General features: G+C 36.6%; 1 protein-coding gene across 1 annotated transcript; it reads right to left on the bottom strand.

Annotated features, from left to right (window-relative positions):
• Nucleotides 1–9,631: 9,631 nt before the first annotated feature.
• Nucleotides 9,632–15,589, bottom strand: LOC105226430 (carbonic anhydrase 2). The gene is made up of 4 exons (XM_049447844.1): nucleotides 15,364–15,589; nucleotides 11,300–11,393; nucleotides 10,313–10,669; nucleotides 9,632–10,237 (listed from the first exon to the last, which is right to left on the bottom strand). The coding sequence occupies exons 1-4, from the start codon at nucleotides 15,456–15,458 to the stop codon at nucleotides 9,803–9,805; spliced, it is 981 nt and encodes a 326-aa protein (XP_049303801.1). The 5' UTR covers nucleotides 15,459–15,589; the 3' UTR covers nucleotides 9,632–9,802.
• Between the last annotated feature and the right edge of the window lie 4,664 nt (nucleotides 15,590–20,253).

Raw genomic sequence — 20,253 nt, 5'->3', positions numbered from 1 at the left:
AACGCTTGCAGCTTTTAAAGCGAATGACTTTCATTACAGCCGAAAGAGTAAATCAAATATTTACAAATATAAATACGCAGCGCAATAAATTCAGACTTGACGACGCAAGGCAAACAGCTGCAGACTCGTGGGTAGCCATATGTGCGTGTCGAAATTTATATAGTAGTTGTATCAACTGTGGTGGTGTGTGGTGCGAATGAAATATATAGTCGTGTTGAAGGCTGCAAGTAGTAGAAATAAAAATCGCAGAAAATGCTATGTAAAATATTTATGTTTTTACATAATATACATAGTTATGTATGTACATATGTATATATGAAATGTAGGTGGGTATGTAAACATATTTACATACTTATGTGCGCTTGCTTGTGGGTGTTTCTCTGAGTTGTACTTAAATCCAGTTGGAGTTATTCCCTGATTAAATAGATATTTCATCACCGCTCCGGAATGTGGGTGACTTTTTTCTATAAGGTAGTAAAGTTCAAAATTGCTGAACAATGAATGAGACATATATTTCATGATGATTTTCTAATATTATTATTATAGTTATGCATAGATTTGACAATACAAATGGAAGGAAGAGCTCTTTTAGCAAATTAATATATTTATATTCTTTCAAAAAGTACACAATATATTTATATACTGTATCCTTAACCCTACGATTGTTGAAAGTTATTTCTTTCATTTATTCAGTAACAAAGGGAAAACCGATTTTTGTAAATCAATAATGTTGTGATTAAAGTTCAATATATAACTTAAATTTTAGTAACATTCGAGTAGAAATACCAAAAATATCAATATTTTTAAAAGACTTATTTCCAATCCATCGATTTCGATGAATCGATAAATTTTATGCACACAATTTTGTGGCGAAAACTACAAAATATTAAATTTGTAGGATTTTTCGATAAAAAATTACAAATATATCGATATTTTTAAAGGTGTTTTCTAAATAATCGATTTCGATATATTGATACGTTTCATATTAATACTAAGGTAATAATTTTTTGAACAAAAAATAATAATTTCATAGTTGTTTTGTCTCTTGGACCTAATGTTTGCTTGTACATACGTAATCAATAAAATAATAATCGATATTTTTATATCGATACTTTTTCGGCTTCACTTTTAAATAACATTCAAATACACAAAATTACCAATTACATCGATATTATGTAAAGTGTTTTCTAAATAATCGACTTCGATAAATCGATATATTTAATATTATTAGTACGGTAATAATTTCTAAACAAAACAAAATTTTGATAGTTGTTGTTGCTTGTAAATAATTATTAAAATAGACAAATAAGCACATTTCGATATTTTTAAATCGATACTTCTTCTGTTTCACTTTCAAATAACATTTCAAATTTAAAATCGATAAATTTTAAATTATTTTTACGGTAATAATTTTTTGACGACAAAAAACAATATTTTGGTAGTTCTTTTGTCCATTGGCTCTAATGGTTGCTCGTAAATAATCTATAAAGTAAACATAAAAACGTTTGTCGATATATTTAAATCGATACTTTAAGATTTAAAATTTAGTTACTTAGGAAAATATCGCAAAAATATCGATAATTTCTTCAATATTTTTAAACTACATATTTCCTAACTGATCGACTAAAAATAAATCAATGAATCAAAAACAATGGCTTCGATAAATTGATAATTTTGTACTTGATTACTGTGAAACTAATGAAAAATATGAATATATATGTATATAATTATTAAGCTGGATTGATATGAATATAATACGATACCAGCTATTTGATGTTCATTGCGAAGTATAATTTTAACCTTTCAGTTATAAATATCTGAGACTTATTGACGATTTTTTAAAAAATATATCGATATTGGAAACTTCAGGCACACATCTCTATATAACGCTTATCATATGCCATCGCTGCCATCTAAAGCTAACTTAATCCCACATACAATTAATTTCAATTAATTTTATTATACCAAACAACCAGCTTTTGCCTGAATAATCATTCATTATAATCGATAAATTTGTAAAATAAATATACAAATTGATGAAGGTGACTTATTTGGAGTTTCCTCTAAATCCTTTATAAGCAAAATTATACAAATAAAAAATTTGTTTGGCAAATTGTAAGAAATTTATCACAAATTTTGCAATAAAAGTGTCAACGGCCAACTGAACGATAACTTAAAGGCAAACAAATTTGTATAGAATATGAGTAGAAGGAATATAAAATAGCAGTTGTCCCTTTTTTATGTCTTTCATTAGACGTGTGTTGAGGTTGTGCGGCGCTATGGCATAAAATTGGGACCCTATTTTTTATTAGACGCATTTGACTCCATCAATCACGCGTCCCAGCCGCAACCGGGAACAAGTGACGTCAGCGAAAACCGTTTATTTACGCCGAGCGGTGTGCTGAGCTGACAACATTGACGGCCTCAGTGGTGGCCCAAACAGGCATAACAACAGCTAAAGCCAATGGGAAGAGCAATCATGGTGAAAATGTCCACTGTCAGTGACAGCAGCGACGTCTGCTACTGACGGTGAGTGTGACAGTGACATGACATACTAGCACACAAAAAGCTTTGCCAGACACACAGACAGACACTTACGCAAATGCTTTTGTTTTTCAGTGCCTTCTGTTTTTGCCAAAAATTGCACAAGTTGCCCACTTCGTTTGCAGCGTGATTTATTCTAACGCTTTTTAGTAGAGTGCTAAAAATTAATAAAATCCGCTTCAACTCTCTATTTTAAGCATTGCGTTGCTGTTATGTTGGCATGTGTGGAAATCATCTGCAATTTATTAGAATTTCAAATATTGATAACCATTTATTTTTACCTTTTCCATATGATGTCCAATTAATTTGGAACAGATTTTATGATTTGATTTTTAAGCAAGCACTCAATCAAATAAAAAAAATTAAAATAAAATGAAATGGTTAAGGGATTATCATAAATAAAAAAATACCTGGTTTCTTTTGAATACCCGTTTATATTTTTTGGGTGGTCGAAGAGGCTACCTTTAAATGTGTATTGCCTACATTTAGGCATGCTGTTGATAATTTATCCGAGTCATACACCTTTTCATATAAAATGACGAAGCAAACGTACTGAGTTGGAACGAGTAATGATAACTGTAGTAAAATTAATTTCTAAGATTTCCAAAATCCCATTTATCTTGCTATTTGCGCAACAATTTAAACATTTTTTTAATTTTTTAATACTAGTTAGTTAATAAGAACTCTGCTTTTTGTTTGTTCTATATACAGAAACTAATTACAGTTCGCCCGAAGCTATATCGCTCTTTCTGGTTTTGTCTAAATCTTGCACACATTTAGGAGGGCGTTTAAACTAATTAATTGATCACAAATTTGGAATATAATTTGGTAAAAAACTACTTTGCAATAAACTGTTCTCAACATCCTTTTGAGCTTAATATAACTACATGAAAAAAAAAAAAAAACGCATAAAATTTGCAAAATCTCATCGGTTCTTTATTTGAAACGTTAGATTGGTTCATGACATTTACTTTTTAAGATAATTTCATTTAAATGTTGACCGCGGCTGCGTCTTAGGTGGTCCATTCGGAAAGTCCAATTTTGGGCAACTTTTTCGAGCATTTCGGCCGGAATAGCCCGAATTTCTTCGGAAATGTTGTCTTCCAAAGCTGGAATAGTTGCTGGCTTATTTCTGTAGACTTTAGACTTGACGTAGCCCCACAAAAAATAGTCTAAAGGCGTTAAATCGCATGATCTTGGTGGCCAACTTACGGGTCCATTTCTTGAGATGAATTGTTGTCCGAAGTTTTCCCTCAAAATGGCCATAGAATCGCGAGCTGTGTGGCATGTAGCGCCATCTTGTTGAAACCACATGTCAACCAAGTTCAGTTCTTCCATTTTTGGCAACAAAAAGTTTGTTAGCATCGAACGATAGCGATCGCCATTCACCGTAACGTTGCGTCCAACAGCATCTTTGAAAAAATACGGTCCAATGATTCCACCAGCGTACAAACCACACCAAACAGTGCATTTTTCGGGATGCATGGGCAGTTCTTGAACGGCTTCTGGTTGCTCTTCACCCCAAATGCGGCAATTTTGCTTATTTACGTAGCCATTCAACCAGAAATGAGCCTCATCGCTGAACAAAATTTGTCCGAAAAAAAAAAAACCGAACACTGATTTTGGTAATAAAATTCAATGATTTGCAAGCGTTGCTCGTTAGTAAGTCTATTCATGATGAAATGTCAAAGCATACTGAGCATCTTTCTCTTTGACACCATGTCTGAAATCCCACGTGATCTGTCAAATACTAATGCATGAAAATCCTAACCTCAAAAAAATCACCCGTTATAACTACATGAAAAGGTCGTTGCCGACGAAAACATCAAAAAAGTCCATAAAAATAATTTTGGATGACCGTAAAGTGAAGTTGTTCGAGATAGCAGGCACTCTAAAGATATCAGCTGAGGGTGTACATCATGCCATCTGTGCAAAGTGTATGCCGCAGGAGCTCACTTTTAACCAAAACCAACAACGAGTTTATAATTCGGAGCAGTGTTTGGAGATGTTCAGGTGTAATAAACCCATGTTTTAGCGTCGATATGTGAAAACGGATAAAACATGGCTCCACCATTTCACTCCGAAGTCCAATGGACAGTGATCCGAATAGACTGCACACGTTGAACCCGCTTTAAAGCGTGGGAAAACGCAACAGTTGACTGGCAAGCTTATGGCGTCTATATTTTGAGATGCACATGTACGAGGGCTGCTATATATATTTCTGGCCTAATAATGAAAATAGGCATATTTATCAACGAAAATGTTTTTTTTTTTTCGTTGGATTTGGCTCGTCTTGGAAGACCCACACGGTCGATTGCTGTTTTGTTTCGGGCTCATATGCATGGATCCATGATTCGTCATCTCTGACGATCTTATAGACGTCTTTTGAAGCACCGCGATCGTATTTTTCAGCATTTCTTTACACCAATCCACACGAGCCTTTTGTTGAGCAATTGTCAAATTGTGCAGGATCCAACGAGAACAAACCTTTTTTACGGCCAGGTGTTCATGCAATATCGAATGTATGCTGGTGGAAGAAATGCATAGGCATGCCTCTATCTGAAGGTATGTTACATGACGGGCTTGCATTATCAGTTCACGTACGGCATCGATGTTTTCTGGCACAACGGCTGTTTTTGGATGACCTTCACGGAATTCGTCTTTGAGCGAGCGTCGGCCACGATTGAATTCGTTGTACCGGGTTTTCACAGTGCTATAAGATGGTGTTTCATAGCCATACAAAATTTTAGTTCATCGATGCACACTTGTTGTGATAATCCACGTCGAAAGTTGTCAAAAATGATCGCACGAAAATGTTCACGAGTTAATTCCATTTTTTGGCCGAGATGAATATTTTAATTCCCTGTAAATAAAACAATTCACTATTAAATGACAAACGTTCTGAGTGATGTTATGCTAAAAAATGTCAAACTTTCCAATGGAAATGTCACATTGCACCTGGCAACACTTAGTGTCCAGTACAGAAATATATAGCAGCCTATGTAACCGTTTTTAGTGGTTACCTTGAAAAAGGAAGGGCCATTAACAGCGATTAATAAATAGCGTTATTGGATCATTTCAAGGACGAAATCACTGAAAAACAGCAAAATTTAAAAAAAAAACAAGAAAGTGCTGTTTCACCAAGTCAATGCACCGTGTCACTGGTCAGTGAAAGCCATTACAAAAATCCGAGAAAGGAGCTTTGAATTACTTTCGCTTTCACAGTATTTTCCAGATTAGGCATCTAGCGACTATTTTCTGTCTCAAAAGAATGCTTGCTGGGAAGCAAGTTGCGTCGAAGGAAGAGGAAATCGCCGAAACTGAGGCTATTTGGAAGCAAAGGCCTAATCGTTCTACAACAATTGTATCGAAGAGTTGGAGGGTGTTTTATATGGTAAGGTGGAGATTTTTCAATTGACCTGTTAAGTACACCCTGAAAGTTGGCCGCCTAGTTTGTAAAGCAATGGACAAATCGTACTACAAAAGTGATATTGAAAAGTTGGAGAGTCGCTAGAATCAGCGTATCATCCTTGAAGAGAACTGTGTTGAAAAAACAAAAAAAAACAATTTTTTTTAAATGTGTTTTACTATGGAAAGCCGGCGATTTTTCGAAATCGCCGATAGCGGATCACTATAGCATATAACTGCCGTACAAACGGATCGATGAAAATCAAGTTCTTGTAAGGAAACCTTTTTATTTTTGAAGAATTATAATAGCTTCGGGGCAGCCGACATTAACATTTTTTTGGGGGGTTTTCATTACCTTCTTGCTGTCCCTCTGTTCATTTGAAATGATTTCGGTCCCTCAAACCACTTTAAATTCCATTAAAAAGCCTCAACTTGCTCAGCTTAAATGCGCAAGACTCTAAGCCAATATTGTTCACCAAATGTATATTTTTTACTGCGCCACAACTACTTATATAATATAAGACATACAAAGCATATGCTTTTATGGTAAATAAGTAAAGTCAAATAAATGTTGCGCATACCACCTGTGGTACCCTTATGTTTTATGTGTCTTTTGCTACGAACAAAAGCAGAGAGCAAAACGGTAAACATTTTAACATATTTAACAACGGCGAGCGAAACAAACGGTGTCAACAAAAAGCATTAACTTTTACAACTGACTTACTTAGGCTTTTCAAAACGGTTGACTGTGGCATATGCACATAAAGTCGAAAGCGTTGTGGCAGCGTGGGTATGAGCGAGTTGAATGCCACATTGCATGAAAGGAAATGAAAATCGTTGATTTTTGAGTAGGTGAGAAATAAAATATATTTTGTGTTTATATATTTTTTTTCTTAACTTGGATATACGATTTTAGTGAGTCGAAATATATTTTTTTTGTTAGTTTTATTATCAATAATGTTTTCATCAAACTTAAAACGGAATAAAATATGATATTTTTACTTCATATTTCATGCATGAAGTGGCTTCAGACATAATAGAATTTGACCTTTTATTTTTATTATACTTGTAGGAGCACACATAAAAATATTTTACAACAAATAAAAAAATGCCGTTAACTTTTTTTTATAATTTTTAGATCACATGTTCTTACAGGCAAGCTTATGCCACATAAATGTTTTTACGCCACTGCAAGTTTACACCGTGTACTCGCGACCCCTGCTGCGGCATTTTGTTTATCCGGTTATTTTGTTGCAGATTTAAACGTAGATTATATAGTTGCAGAGACCGCAGCCGAAACCTTCGTGACTTCAGCAAACGCAGCTGCAATGGCAAATGGAAATTTGTACAAGCGCATATGGATGCAGTGAGTCACATTACAAAAACACACAAACAAGTTATGGATGCATATGAACTAGTCCGAGACTTGCATTGTTAAATGTACATGCTTCGTTCTATTTTTTACTCATATGAATACATATGTATGTTTACTCGTACTTGGTGAAAAAGTCACCGCATTACAGAAAATATTAGCATAGCTGGCACCCTAATATTTTTGCTTGGCTAAGTATGTTTCTCTGTTATTTCGACCTTCTTTTGCTACTTTTGGGTTTCTTAATTTTATGTTATTCATGTTTCCGTAATAATTTATATATTTTTTTTAAAGTAATTTTTTGTTGAAATCATATTGTGAAAATATTTTTCTATTAAATCACATGCTGCTTTTTTGCCATATGTTTATTAAATATTAAAGAATCGAAATTTGTGTTTTAAATGGTCACTTTACTACAACTACAAAAAACAACTGTAAGCAACTACCCAAATTTCTACTATAAAATTCAGCCTTAGATCAGTTCTTCTCATCGTCATAATTTCCTTTGTGCAAATCGACTAAGGAATTAATCTGTGCCATTTGATATGGTGCGAGCACATTTTTTAGAATATCTATAGTCTTTAATTATGAATAGGAAAAGTAAATGTTAGATCGTCTTCGAGTGCTGCAGGTTTATCTGTACGCATCTTAAGTTATTGGGCATCTCGGGTTTCTTCGATGACCAGATTCCTTAGCAACTGGCCGGCGTCGTCGACCTCTTCCGTGTCGTCTTCTTCAGCCGCTTTGTCGCCTTGAAAGATTTTTAGTCTGGCCTCGCGAATTCCGAAGCTGGTTTTGTAGTCAGTCTTCTTGAGAGCCTCAATGGACTCATCGTAAATCGCCACCAGTATTGGTTTACTTGCTTTTTCCTTCTTGATAAGCTGCCACTCATCTATACCAGGTATAGATTTGTTCTGCAGGCTGATGTACCTTAGGAGTTTTTCGCCTGGCTCCTCTAGAGGGGGTAGCCAAATGCGAGCACGAGGTCTCCTGGCGCGTATAAGCCTCAATTGGAGGCCTACAAAGGCCTTAGTGATTTTAGCAACTCTACCCGTCAGGAAATCTAGCGAGGCCTGGTCCGCACACTTGATGGCCTTGTAGCCCCTGAGGGTCTCAGAGGAGTCAAACTCCAGGTGAGAACTCGCAGGTTTGACGAGTACAAAGCTTAGCACCATACTGTCGATCTCCACCCATCCTTCCTGTATAGTGCTCTGAGGGGAGGAATTTCCATCTATGATGGGCACTTGCAGGCTATACCTGGCTACCTTACAGAAATGCCTTGCCGTTGTTGTGCTGCTGTGTTCACCTTCACTCCGCCTAGGTTTTTTGGGTAGAGTTTCTGGTATTTCTGTGATAAAGCGATTCCTTTTTTTTTTTGTGAAGTGCTATCTTGTTTGTTCTCTTCTAGATCTTCCGATTGCTTCCTTTTCAGGTAGCTTTCATATTCCTCTACTATTGATTTGAGGCGCTTTGTTTCTGCCTCATCAACTGGGGTACCGGCTGCCTGGTCTATCTTCCCTAGTATGAAGACTGCCCTCTTGTACCGGTTTTTTCTCAGCTGATTCTGGGATTTCTTGCGCTTCTTTTTGTTTTCTCTTTTAGCCGTCAGTGTACTTTGGTTGGTGCTCATGGCAGCTTTGGAGGTGGACGCTTCCTCCCTTATATCTGCTGTTTTCACTGCTGTATCTACCGGTATACTTTGGCTGGTATGTCCAGCAGTACTCTTACTTGTCCCCTGGCTGGAGGCGAGTAATTCGTCCTCTTCGGATTCCGTAATGGGACTAATTCATGTCCTTAGTCGTCGCTGTTTGGTTGTTGTTGAGTTATTGTTTTCGTTTATTTTTGGTCCCACGAGTAAGCCGGAAATTGTTGGTCACTCGTCCGCAGAGCCGGTATGCGGAGAGAAGGCTTTTATACCTCCGATCTCGTCCGGGCATCGGAGGGGACCGTTCGCGATCAGCTATTTATTAATAAAATAATTAATAAAAAAATATGTAATATTTTACATGTGGGGTATTAAGAAAGACAGAAAAGCTCTTGTTATGTTGAGTCTGATATAAATATATAAACGCACCCTTCCGATTCAAATCAAAGATATGGAAAAGGTAGTCTGGTTTATTTAAACATAATTTTTAGTTTAGCTGGGGTACAGCATAATTTTTGATTTCAAAGGTGGCAGTAAACATGAGGGATAAGTCCAAAAGCAAAACTTCAATCGACTTGTGGTGAATAGTGAAAACGTAGACACATGTTAAGAAATCTATTAAACTATATAAAAATTCCTGGATGTAAGAAATTGCAAGGATATTATTATTAATATTATATATTTTTAGTATTTATTGTACATTATGTGAACTATAGTCCAGTATTCAATATTTGGTTGCGTTATTAGCAAGCAAACTAATGTCAAGTGTCTCAATCAGTCTTAACTTTTTCAAAAAATTCTTCAATTCTTAAATTGCTGCGCTTTGCAGATTTTCACTTTCCATCATTCGCCACTAGCTCTCCCTGCGGCTTGAGTTTATTCAACAGCTCCCAATAGAGCGCCGATTGCACCGAGGACTCTAGCACTCTGCGTTTTTGACGCAAAACAACGCTTCGATTACCCTTCGCCTGCAGGGCGCGATAATTGTTCTCCAATGTAGCGCCATGACCGTCGGACAGCCGGCGGAAACGCTCCATTTGGCTGGGCGTAATTGTGATGGGATGCGAGAACACCACCCAAGTGACGGCCTGCGAGCAGGGCGGCGTAGTCAGCGAGCCAGCGTAAGTGTAAAATTCATCAACGTCCATGTCGCCCAGTAAAACGGAGAGCAGAAAATTGTCAATTTCGGTGGAACGATTGAATTCGGAAATGGACTCCAAAACATTTATGACTTCATTTAAGCCGACGAAATCCTCTGTGACAGTAGCCTGAAGTGGAACATTTCCGTTATGTTTTTTTTGTTTCTATTTTTGAAATTTCATTTATATTCTGCTCAAACTTACATTCACCGCGTACAGCACGGCTAGCACAGCCAAGCCGTCTTCGTGTTCGCGCGCCTCCTCCACCGTCGCATATTTGGTATTGCGATGCAGCAGATGCATCTCCATCGAGTAGCGTTCACTGTCGAGCACATGCTCGGAGCCATGCGTGTCGATGGAGCCCCAATGAAAGTGCAAACTCTCCATTATGTAAGTCGTGCCGTTCAGCAGCGGCCCGCCAACGATGTAAGCGCTATCGAGTCGCGCCGTGGGCAACTGTATATTCGCCGTGTGTCCGTTATTCTCACTTCGCACCGCTTTCTGGTAGGGTACGTCATAGTGTATGAATTTCAACGACGGTAGGTCATATGATATAACGGCCTGTGTATAAATAAAAAATTATAGCAAGTCAAGTATAATTTATGGCAAGGCAGTATTTATGTCACGTATTGTTTGTCATTAGTGCATGACTTCCTGTTTGAGATTCTTCAAAGTCATTTTATGGTTTTACTGTGTTGAATGGCTAAGTGATACAAAGAAGTTTTTTTCAGAATAAAATCATGTCATCATCTCGCCTCGTTTAACAACATTTTATTACCCAGTGACAAGTTAAGATTTAGACTGACTGTTGTCTGTGGTCAAGATTTGGTTAATTCGCGATAAGAACCACGAATTTGGTGCGCTTATCTCATGCCTTAAATCTTCTGAGAAACCTAGTCTTATCGAATTAGCTTTTATTATGCTCATAAAAGAATAATATCACTAGTTATATAGATGACAATCATAAAAAATACAACAACAGTTAGTAGAATATGGGTTTAGAAGAATTATTGCGTAGAGACAGAAATGAGGGCGAAAGTTTTTGTGCGTGGGAAACAAATTTTTTGAATTTGACAACAATGTAAGGTTAGCCGAAAAACCATCAACTTTGCTTGACACACATTTCTTATATATTTTTTTTTGGAAATTTAAATCAAACAAAAGCACAAGTGACGGTGCCAAGCGCCTTACCTCATTAGAATTTAGTTCGATCGGAGATTGACGATTAAAGCTGCATTGCCGAAAATCGTCGTACCATTTGGATTGATGCTCATAATCAAACTCACTGCCCGAAAAAGTAGATAATTAAATTTATTTATTTATTTTAATATGACTTGTAAATAAATTTACAGACATACTAGAAAAAAAGGAACTGGCTGCTTAGGCCTTCGTCCCATTTTGTATAGATACATATTAATTTACTTATATGAACATTTCAACTATAAATTAATTTTAATAATATAGGAGGTAGATGTTTTCTTATATTTTCGTTGTCCGTTCGTTGACCGCTATGACAACAGCGGTATGCAAATCAACATTTTGCGATGTGTCATTGTAGCAGTTTATTAAGTGTTGCATGGTCAGGGTATCATTACAGTTCATGCAAATTGGTGGTGATTCTTTTGAAAGTAAATATCCGTGCGTTAGTTTTGTATGGCCGAGTTTAAGTCTCATCAAAAGAAGTTGCTGGTGTTTTGTCTTAAAATTCAATTTGCTGCCATGTTGTTGTGATAACTGATGCATAGTTTTATAATGAACATTAATTTTGTTTTCATAATTATAGACACGCTGTTTTTTAATAAAGTTTGCGAGACACCTTTATTATTTTTTTCGGTGTAATTGTTGATTAAAAAGATAGAATAAGTGTCTGCGTTTTTAGCTAATTGATCGGCATTTTCATTACTTGTAAGGTTTACATCCGCTGGAGTATACAAAATTTTTATATCTTTGCCTCGTATGAGAGTCTCCTTAACCCTACGTGTGAGAATATCGCTAATATTTGCAGATTTTAAAGCGTTTATTGATGAGAGACTATCGCTGCATATTATTAGTTTACAGCGTTTAGGTTTTAATTTTGCAGCTTCTTTAATTGCTGTAATTTCCGCGCTGAATATAGCGGTGTAGCTAGGCAAAAGTCCATTTTTGATTAATTCTTTAGATTCTGTTGCAATAACAAAAGTGTTTTCAACCTTCTTTGAACCATCACAGTACCCAATTAGTCAGTTCTTTTGCTTCCATGTTTGCACTTCCTCAGCATGTAGTTGCCTTAAAGCAAGTGGGTTCGAGCTATTTTTGGTAAAACCACTGTAGATGAAAAGCGATTCTGCAGATTTCCAGGGAGGACAGAAAACTTTGTAAGTTTTTAGTTTCGAAATATCCATATCCATCTTCTTAGCCATTTTGAAGATTTCCGTGATTGTAGAATTAATTGTTAACTATCTTTTCGAGTGAGCTAGTCTGTGTTCAGGATGTTATCTGTTAGTATGTATTTTATTCCCAGTTAATTTAAAATGCAGTCTTCAATAGTAGGGAGTTTCAGTTCAAAGAGTATGTTTGCAATTGGAGTTGTTCGAAACGCGATACTAAACATGCGCGCTGTCATGTGATAATATTTTTTGATTTTCTGCAGACAGCGTTTGGATATTTTTCCATATATAATAAGGCCATAATAGATTTTCCCCAATATCAAAGCTTTCATAATATTTAATAGAGACTTTTTATGTGTACCACTTTTCATACTGCATATGATTTTGAGTGGATTTATTCGTTTTGAAAGGTCTTGACATTCTTCTGTGCTCAAAAAATAAGGTTACATTGTATTTATTTTGAAAATTCTTTATTTATTCTTCCAAATAAATTTCATCCCCTTCAAAGTAATCCCCTCCCGATGCAATGCACTTATGCCAACACTGGTTGTAGTCACTTTCCGGGATGGCCTTCAGTTCCGTCTTCGCTGCGGCTTGAATCTCCTCTATCGTATAAAAACGGTGTCCCCGGAGCGGTCTTTTGAGCTTGGTGAACAGCCAGAAGTCGCACGGCGCCAGATCAGGTGAATACGGTGGTTGCGGGACGATATGGGTTGAGTTTTTGGTGAAATGATCACGAATTACGAGGGCAGTATGGGATGGTGCATTATCCTGGTGTAAAAACCAAGAATTGTCTTTCCACAATTCCGGCCGTTTTAGGCGGATAGCGTTACGCAAACAACGCATAACGTTCAAATAATATAATAGTATCGGCTCTCTTTTGGCACGATATTCGCCCGATTGATCGGTTGTTTCGGGGTCGAAAGCATAGATCCAAGTCTCATCGCCAGTTATAATGCATTTCATGACACCCTGGTAGTCGGAAAGCATCGTTTCACCCACTTCAACGCGACGCCTTTTTTCCAAAAAATTCAATGTTTTCGGCACCAATCGAGATTTGATGCGCTGGAGGCCCAAAACATCCTTCAAAATGGTATTGGCTGAGCCTTTCGATATGCCAACTTCATCAGCAAAGTCTCTAATTGTTAATCGACGGTTTTTCAACACCAAACCTTTGATTTGTTGAACGGGAGCTTCGTCGGTTGAGGTTGATGGTCGCCCTGGACGCTTTTCGTCTTCGACACGTTCACGGCCGGCTTGGAACTCACTATACCACTTGTAAATATTTTTTTTAGACATAGCCTCATCACCAAAGGCTTTCTGCACCATCCTCAACATATCCGCAGCAGAAAATTGATTCCGTAAACAAAATTTAATGCAAATTCTTTGCTCAACAAATTTCGACATCGCAAAAAACGAAAAAATCACTTCACGAATGAATATTTTGACATGAAATTTGACATAAATGTGACTGACAGTACGTACTACCAACCTAAAAAAAAATAATTCTCAAAATCCTTCGACGCGCGCAGTTTAAATTCAAATGTCACCTTTAGGCACAGTAGTAGGTCTTCAATTTGGTATTTCCAAGTCAGTTTTTGATCGACGGTTATTCCAAGGATTTTAAGATAGTCGAACACTTTCGTTTATTTGATTGTGAAATACTGGATCTGGAAGATTGCAGTTCCGCTTCATGAATATATATAGATGATTATACGTTTCAAAATTAACAGATGCACCCGATGTTAAGCACCAATTTGTAAATAAAGTAGACAACTTTTCCAAATCATTAATGTAAGTACTTACATCATTAATCTTCGAAACAAAATAGAGGTCATCTGCGTATAAATAGTGTGATATGTTATGAGCTTTTCCCATTAAAGCATTTATTTTTTCAAATGCAATTAGAAATAACGTCACCGATAGGGGAGAACCCTGTTGTACTCCATTTTCTAATTTTTTTAAAGCTGATTTATATCCGTTTATGCTGACCATAAATGTTCTATTTGATAAAAAAGCTTTTGTATAGTTGTAGATTTTTGGACCACTGATCAAGTTGATTGAGTATAGAGTGGACACCTATACGATCAAAGGCTTTTGTAAAATCAACACTTAAAACAGAGCAGTGATTTCGAGTTGATAAATTACTAGCTAGAAAATGGTCTAGGTAGATTATTGCCTCTATCGTGCCTGACCTTGGTTTAAAAGCAGTTTGTTTTGTACTTATTAGATTGGTTTAAAATAAAAAAAAATTTATACGACAGTTTGCTTAAACATGATAAAAGCGAGATAGGACGGTAATTTTTGTAGTCAACTTTCTTATTCATATTCTTTGGAATGATGCTTGATTTTTTCCAAGAGTGGGGAAACACACCAGTTTTGACGATTAAATTATATAAATTAATTAAACGAATTTTTAGTACCAGAGGAGCATTTTTAATCATTGCATAGATGATTCTGTCCGAGCCAGGAGAATTATCTTTAGTATTTTTAAGATTATTTTCCAGTTCAAACAGTGTAATTTCTTCTTCAAGACTACTAGCAGACTTTGCAATTTTATTCACCTTGTATACTGATTTGAGGACACGATTTTTTCAGAAATGTATTCACTTGAAAATAATTATAATAATATTTGTTTCTGTGAAAAGTGAAGCTCTTGAAATTTTTTTCTGTAAATAATTTTTTTATTTTTGATGAAAGATTCCTGTCTAGATGGATCACTAAATACTTCACTCTATGTTCACCGTGGTTCCAGTTGGACAAATTTGCTCTGAGTTTATTTTTTGAACACACAGAATATATACACTACACACAACAACACAGTAAATAACTTTTATTTGTATTTTTTTTTATTAATATTTTCGCTGCATGAACACTAACATAACTCACGTACCATTAACAGCTATATACGCCACTAAAATGTAGAAAACAAGGAATATGAGGCATTTTCTGTACATCTTCACTGAGTAAAGCTTTACTTTCATTTCGTAAAGTGAATTTCAATTGGATATTAAGGGATATTTTTTAACGAAAAACCACGAAATTTTCATATGAAAAATATGTTCTTCCTCAATTCACTTTCAGCACTGAACTATGAATGACAAGGCCAAATCGCTGCTTAAAGAAATTTATACCAGTCATTAGCGCTCAATCAAGCGCGCATTTCACCAACTCATTGTCTGGTCATTTGTTGCTCTTTTTTTTTATCAAAATATCAGTGGAGATATCAGCGTTATTCCGAAATCCGCGCAATCAAAGGTGTGTAGCGTGTAACGGTATCTAAGGCAACGGCAATAATAATAAAGTAATAAAATTTATCCAAATCGCAAAAAGGTAAATATATAACTGAAGTGTGCTTGTCAGCCAGGTGATAAAACAAACATAGACATTTCATCATACATAACTACAAACGCATGACTTCCAGCCGCTGATTTTATTAGATTTTTATTAATTGGGGGAAAAAATTCCACTCAATAAAGATACATAAAGCGTGTGTAGGTATGTTTTGAATAGAAAGAAGAAATGAGAAAGCAAAATCAAAATGTTTAGCAACGAGTTGGTTTGTAGCTATCTATCAAGTTAAGATACAAATAGCTACATATGAACCTAAAATAACTTGTATGTTAATACAGTTAGCTAATTTTGGTTTAACTGTTATTATATGTATTACAATAAAAGGCGTGTCTCTAATGTTTCATTGACTTCGAGAGCGCAAAAAGCGTGGTTAGCCGAAATGAGCTGTGAGATAAAGATACATACATAGTTACAGAAATATTTATATTTTTTCCAAACTTTATTCTTTCTTGATAAATAATGCTATTAATGCTTTTAAGATTTACTTCTTTGAATTGCTTAAGCTATTTGGGCTGAAACTAGTCATTTGTTTTTCATAAGCTGTCGCTTTTTCGCTTGTAACGGGTGATCCAAATAGAGGTACTTTTTTCAATAGCCTTTTTTTGACAGCTGAAGCGTGGGTCGTGTCAAGCTGTCATAATATTTAAGCACAGTATTGTTTGGCATTTCATCACAGAAAGATTTTTCGACTAAACAACGTTTACAAATTGCTCAAATTTATTTCGAAAATTCACTTTCTGTAAAAAATGAATCCGCGCGCTACGCTCAACTTATGGTCAATATATTTAAGCGGCCTACTGAGCCTACTATTTGCGACTATTTTGAGACCAAGCATCCACTATTGGATAATATGTGTACAGGAAGCCCGTGGAAAGTCGATTCGGCGCCTTACGCAACAACTCGCACTGACGTATGACGTGGTGCATTTTATGTGGAGATCTTAAATTGAAAGCGTTCAAAGCACAGTTTGTGCAAGAACTGAAACCGTTCGACCTTTCTCAACGTTTTCGGGTCAAATTTTGTTTAGCGATGAAGCCCAAATTGTCGCATTTGGGCAAAGAGCAACCTGAAAAGATTCCATTTATCTAGAAAAAACAATGGAATGGTGGAATCATCGGTCCATTTTACTTCAAAAAAGACGCCAGTCAGAACGTAACTGTTAATGGCGAGCATTATCGCGCCATGATAACCAACTATTTGTAGCCTGAAATTGAAGCTCGTGATCTCGGTGATACTTGGTTTGAACGAGACGGCGTCACTTCCCACACATCGCATCAATCAAGGGATTTATTGAGAGAACACTTCGGTTAGCAGATAATTTCATATTTCAAGTCGATCGATTGGACGAGTGATACCACACCGTTAGAGTTTTTGTTGTGGATATAAGTATGTAAAGTCTGAAGTCTATGCGGACAATGGCGCTTCGATTTAGGCCTTGGAGCAAAATACGCGCTTGTCATTCGCCTGTTACCAGTCTAAAGGTTCAAACGAGTCCTCGAAAATTGGACTTAATGGATAGACCATCCGAGACGAAGCCGCGGCCAAGATTTGGAGAGGATAATCTTCAAAAATTTATGCTAACAAATGTTCTTTCGAATTATGATAAATATTTCCCCTTAAATTTCAAATTTCTGTGTTTTTCTTAAAACAAAAGTAGAGAAGCTCGCAATGGATCACCCTTTATAAATAATTATAACTTGTACCAGATTTTATTACATTCTTGATAAATAATACTTTGTTAAATAAATAACTTAGGTTCTTAGATTTACTTCTTCGAATTATTTAAGCTATTTTCACCGAAACTAGTCGCTTGCTTTTCATAATCTGTCAACAACTTTTCGAGAGCTATATTCTATAGGGATAGTGCTAGCAATTGTCATTCAGTTTGTAGAGAATATTGTAGTAACCGGCTTATTTTGTGGTAACATTTGCATTAAACTATAAGTAAGGTCGCGTTCCGATTATGTACCTTTAGTATTTGCTATGGACTTAGATTAGATGAATGGGAGCGGGGCTAGGCTCCGTGGAAGATTGGTCAGCGCTGGGCCACCATCGTCACATGCGCTGTCGCAAAAACCTTTTGGCCCAAGATTGATCGCAAGAGATCTAGTGATCTCCTTGCCCTCAGTAAGGCTAGCCTTTCCCTAATTGTAAGGCTTTTAACAAGCCATTGCCCTATTGGCGTCCATGCTGCAAGGTTGAAAATCTTACCAGAGGCCATTTGCAGAAGCTGTATAGAAGAAGATGAGGTAAAAAAACTCAACACTTCCTTCTTGACAGTAGCAGTTTGGGGGGTCAAGACTTAAACACTTGGGAGCGCATACCTTCAGACATCCCCCCAAGTTGGCGGAAATAATATCTGTAATATTTTCATCGAGGAATCTTTAAAACACACCCACAAAACTATAATTCTAAGTGGACTTAATATTTTAAATGAAATAAGGAACGGAACCACGGTAAAGCTATTACAAATTTTATTATTGATTAGAGGGAACAAGAAAGTGGGGATAAAAAGTGCACACGGAGTGAAAAAATGATTAATTTTTAGAATTTAATTTAAGCATTCCAGGAAATTTTCCATTTGTAGTAATACTTACAATATGTATCTTGCAAAATTAATAAAAATTCTCATATTTTATGAGATATCATATCGACCACTGCTTTCGCCATAAAATTTATAATATACGTTTTTATATTAATATTCATCGCCGTGTGCTACTCCTCTGGAATATGAATAAAGAAATGCATTTGAACTGCAGCACTTGCCGCGCTTGTAAGTACATGAAGCATATGTCAAGATATATGACCACATCAGCTGCAACAAAATGCTATTAAGGCAGTCATGAGCAGCCTCACATGCGTTCAAACTATTTATTTCCCACGTAATGTGGACTCATGCAATAACATTGATGGCGATACATTATAATAAATGTGTGCGTGCAGCTGGCTGCGTTGCCACCGAAGAGTGCAAAGCGACTAAAGTCACACACACACATATAGCAATAATGGTAACAGGTACCCCGGTTATACATAGGAGTTTATATGAGTGCACAAATGTGGCTTACTGCCATACTTAGCTCTCAGAATGTTTCCCTTCATCATTAAATAGATTTGAAGTTGCAGTAGTAGCTTCAGTTGCTGCGGCAAAATGTAATTTTGTTGCATAGAAATCAAATTTGAGCTGCTACTCAGTTCTAATCAGTTTCTTTTATGCGCTTGATCTAGTTTATTCTCCGACCGACTTAGCCGACTTAGCAAGTGAACTCCATCTGGTATCGTAAAGGACCAAAGTTGTCTATGCGTGGCTTATTGACCTACCAGATTAACCTAACATAGTCTAATAAGCCAACTAGGAGTCCTAAAAGATGTAATCAGGCCCACTTTTAAATTAGAAATTCGTTACATATTGTGTCCATTATCAACAAGCCTCCGGGTTCGTAAAATACTTCTAGTTATTTATGAAGAAGACCTTATATAAAAAACTCTTAGAGCCTGCCACAAATTTATTGTGGCGGCTAATATCAATCCTCTCAAGTTTCCGCATTCGTAAATAATATGCCAACCGAGATGCTTCAACTTTAGTCCAGCGAAAGCTGAACAGTGGAGAAGAAAGTGTCTTAATATTTTCACCTCATCTTCCTCATTGAGATTTTGATAAGTGGCGACCTCCAAAATCTTTACACTCACCGCGCGGGTGTCAATGTGACAGTGACTAGTAAAATTTCAAATCATTGCGGCGGTGTGAGTCTTGCTAAAAGCTAGCAATGCATTCTTTACGTTCCATTCTGAGCCAAAAGTCTTTTCATTGGAGGAACGTCTGCTGAGCTCGAATGAAGCCTAAATATCCGAAGAAAGGATAAGCTCAGCTCGTTGTCATCCTGATGGATTTTACGTATGGGTGCCTTTTCTTGCGAGCTCACCGGCTTAATATTTTTTACGATTCCGCTGAGCCCAGGCATCCGAACAAGTTGAAAGTAGTTTGACGCTAGATGGGAGGCATTATTTGCCTTACATGCGTGTGTGCGGTGTAGTTTCCACCAGTAGTAGGTTCCGTGGTGCAGTGGTCCTAGTTTTCGGGGATTCTCCTCTCGGGGAGCCTTCATGGAATGGCAAATAAAACTGTCCTGTAACCCATTTTAGGTGTTTAGCGAATGAGGCTCTACTGACCGCCATTCGCAGGACACCATACATCAGTATTGGCTTAACTACGGCTTCGCAAAGTCGAAGCAGTACTTTTAGTGAGAGGCCCTAACACCTCCAAACAACTCCTTTACGAAAATGTAAGGCAAATAATGCCTCCTTCGCCTTTTCCTCAACATTAGATTTCCATGCTAGCTTTCTATCAAGTGCGCCAAATACTTCATCCCATCAATGGGCTGCATTCAAGAGCAAGAAAGAAAGAAGAAGAAATGTCTAGTTCATATA

The sequence above is a fragment of the Bactrocera dorsalis genome, chromosome 2, assembly GCF_023373825.1.
Source record: "Bactrocera dorsalis isolate Fly_Bdor chromosome 2, ASM2337382v1, whole genome shotgun sequence".
Lineage (NCBI taxonomy): Eukaryota > Metazoa > Arthropoda > Insecta > Diptera > Tephritidae > Bactrocera > Bactrocera dorsalis.
This window is presented reverse-complemented; position numbering and strand designations above follow the sequence as displayed.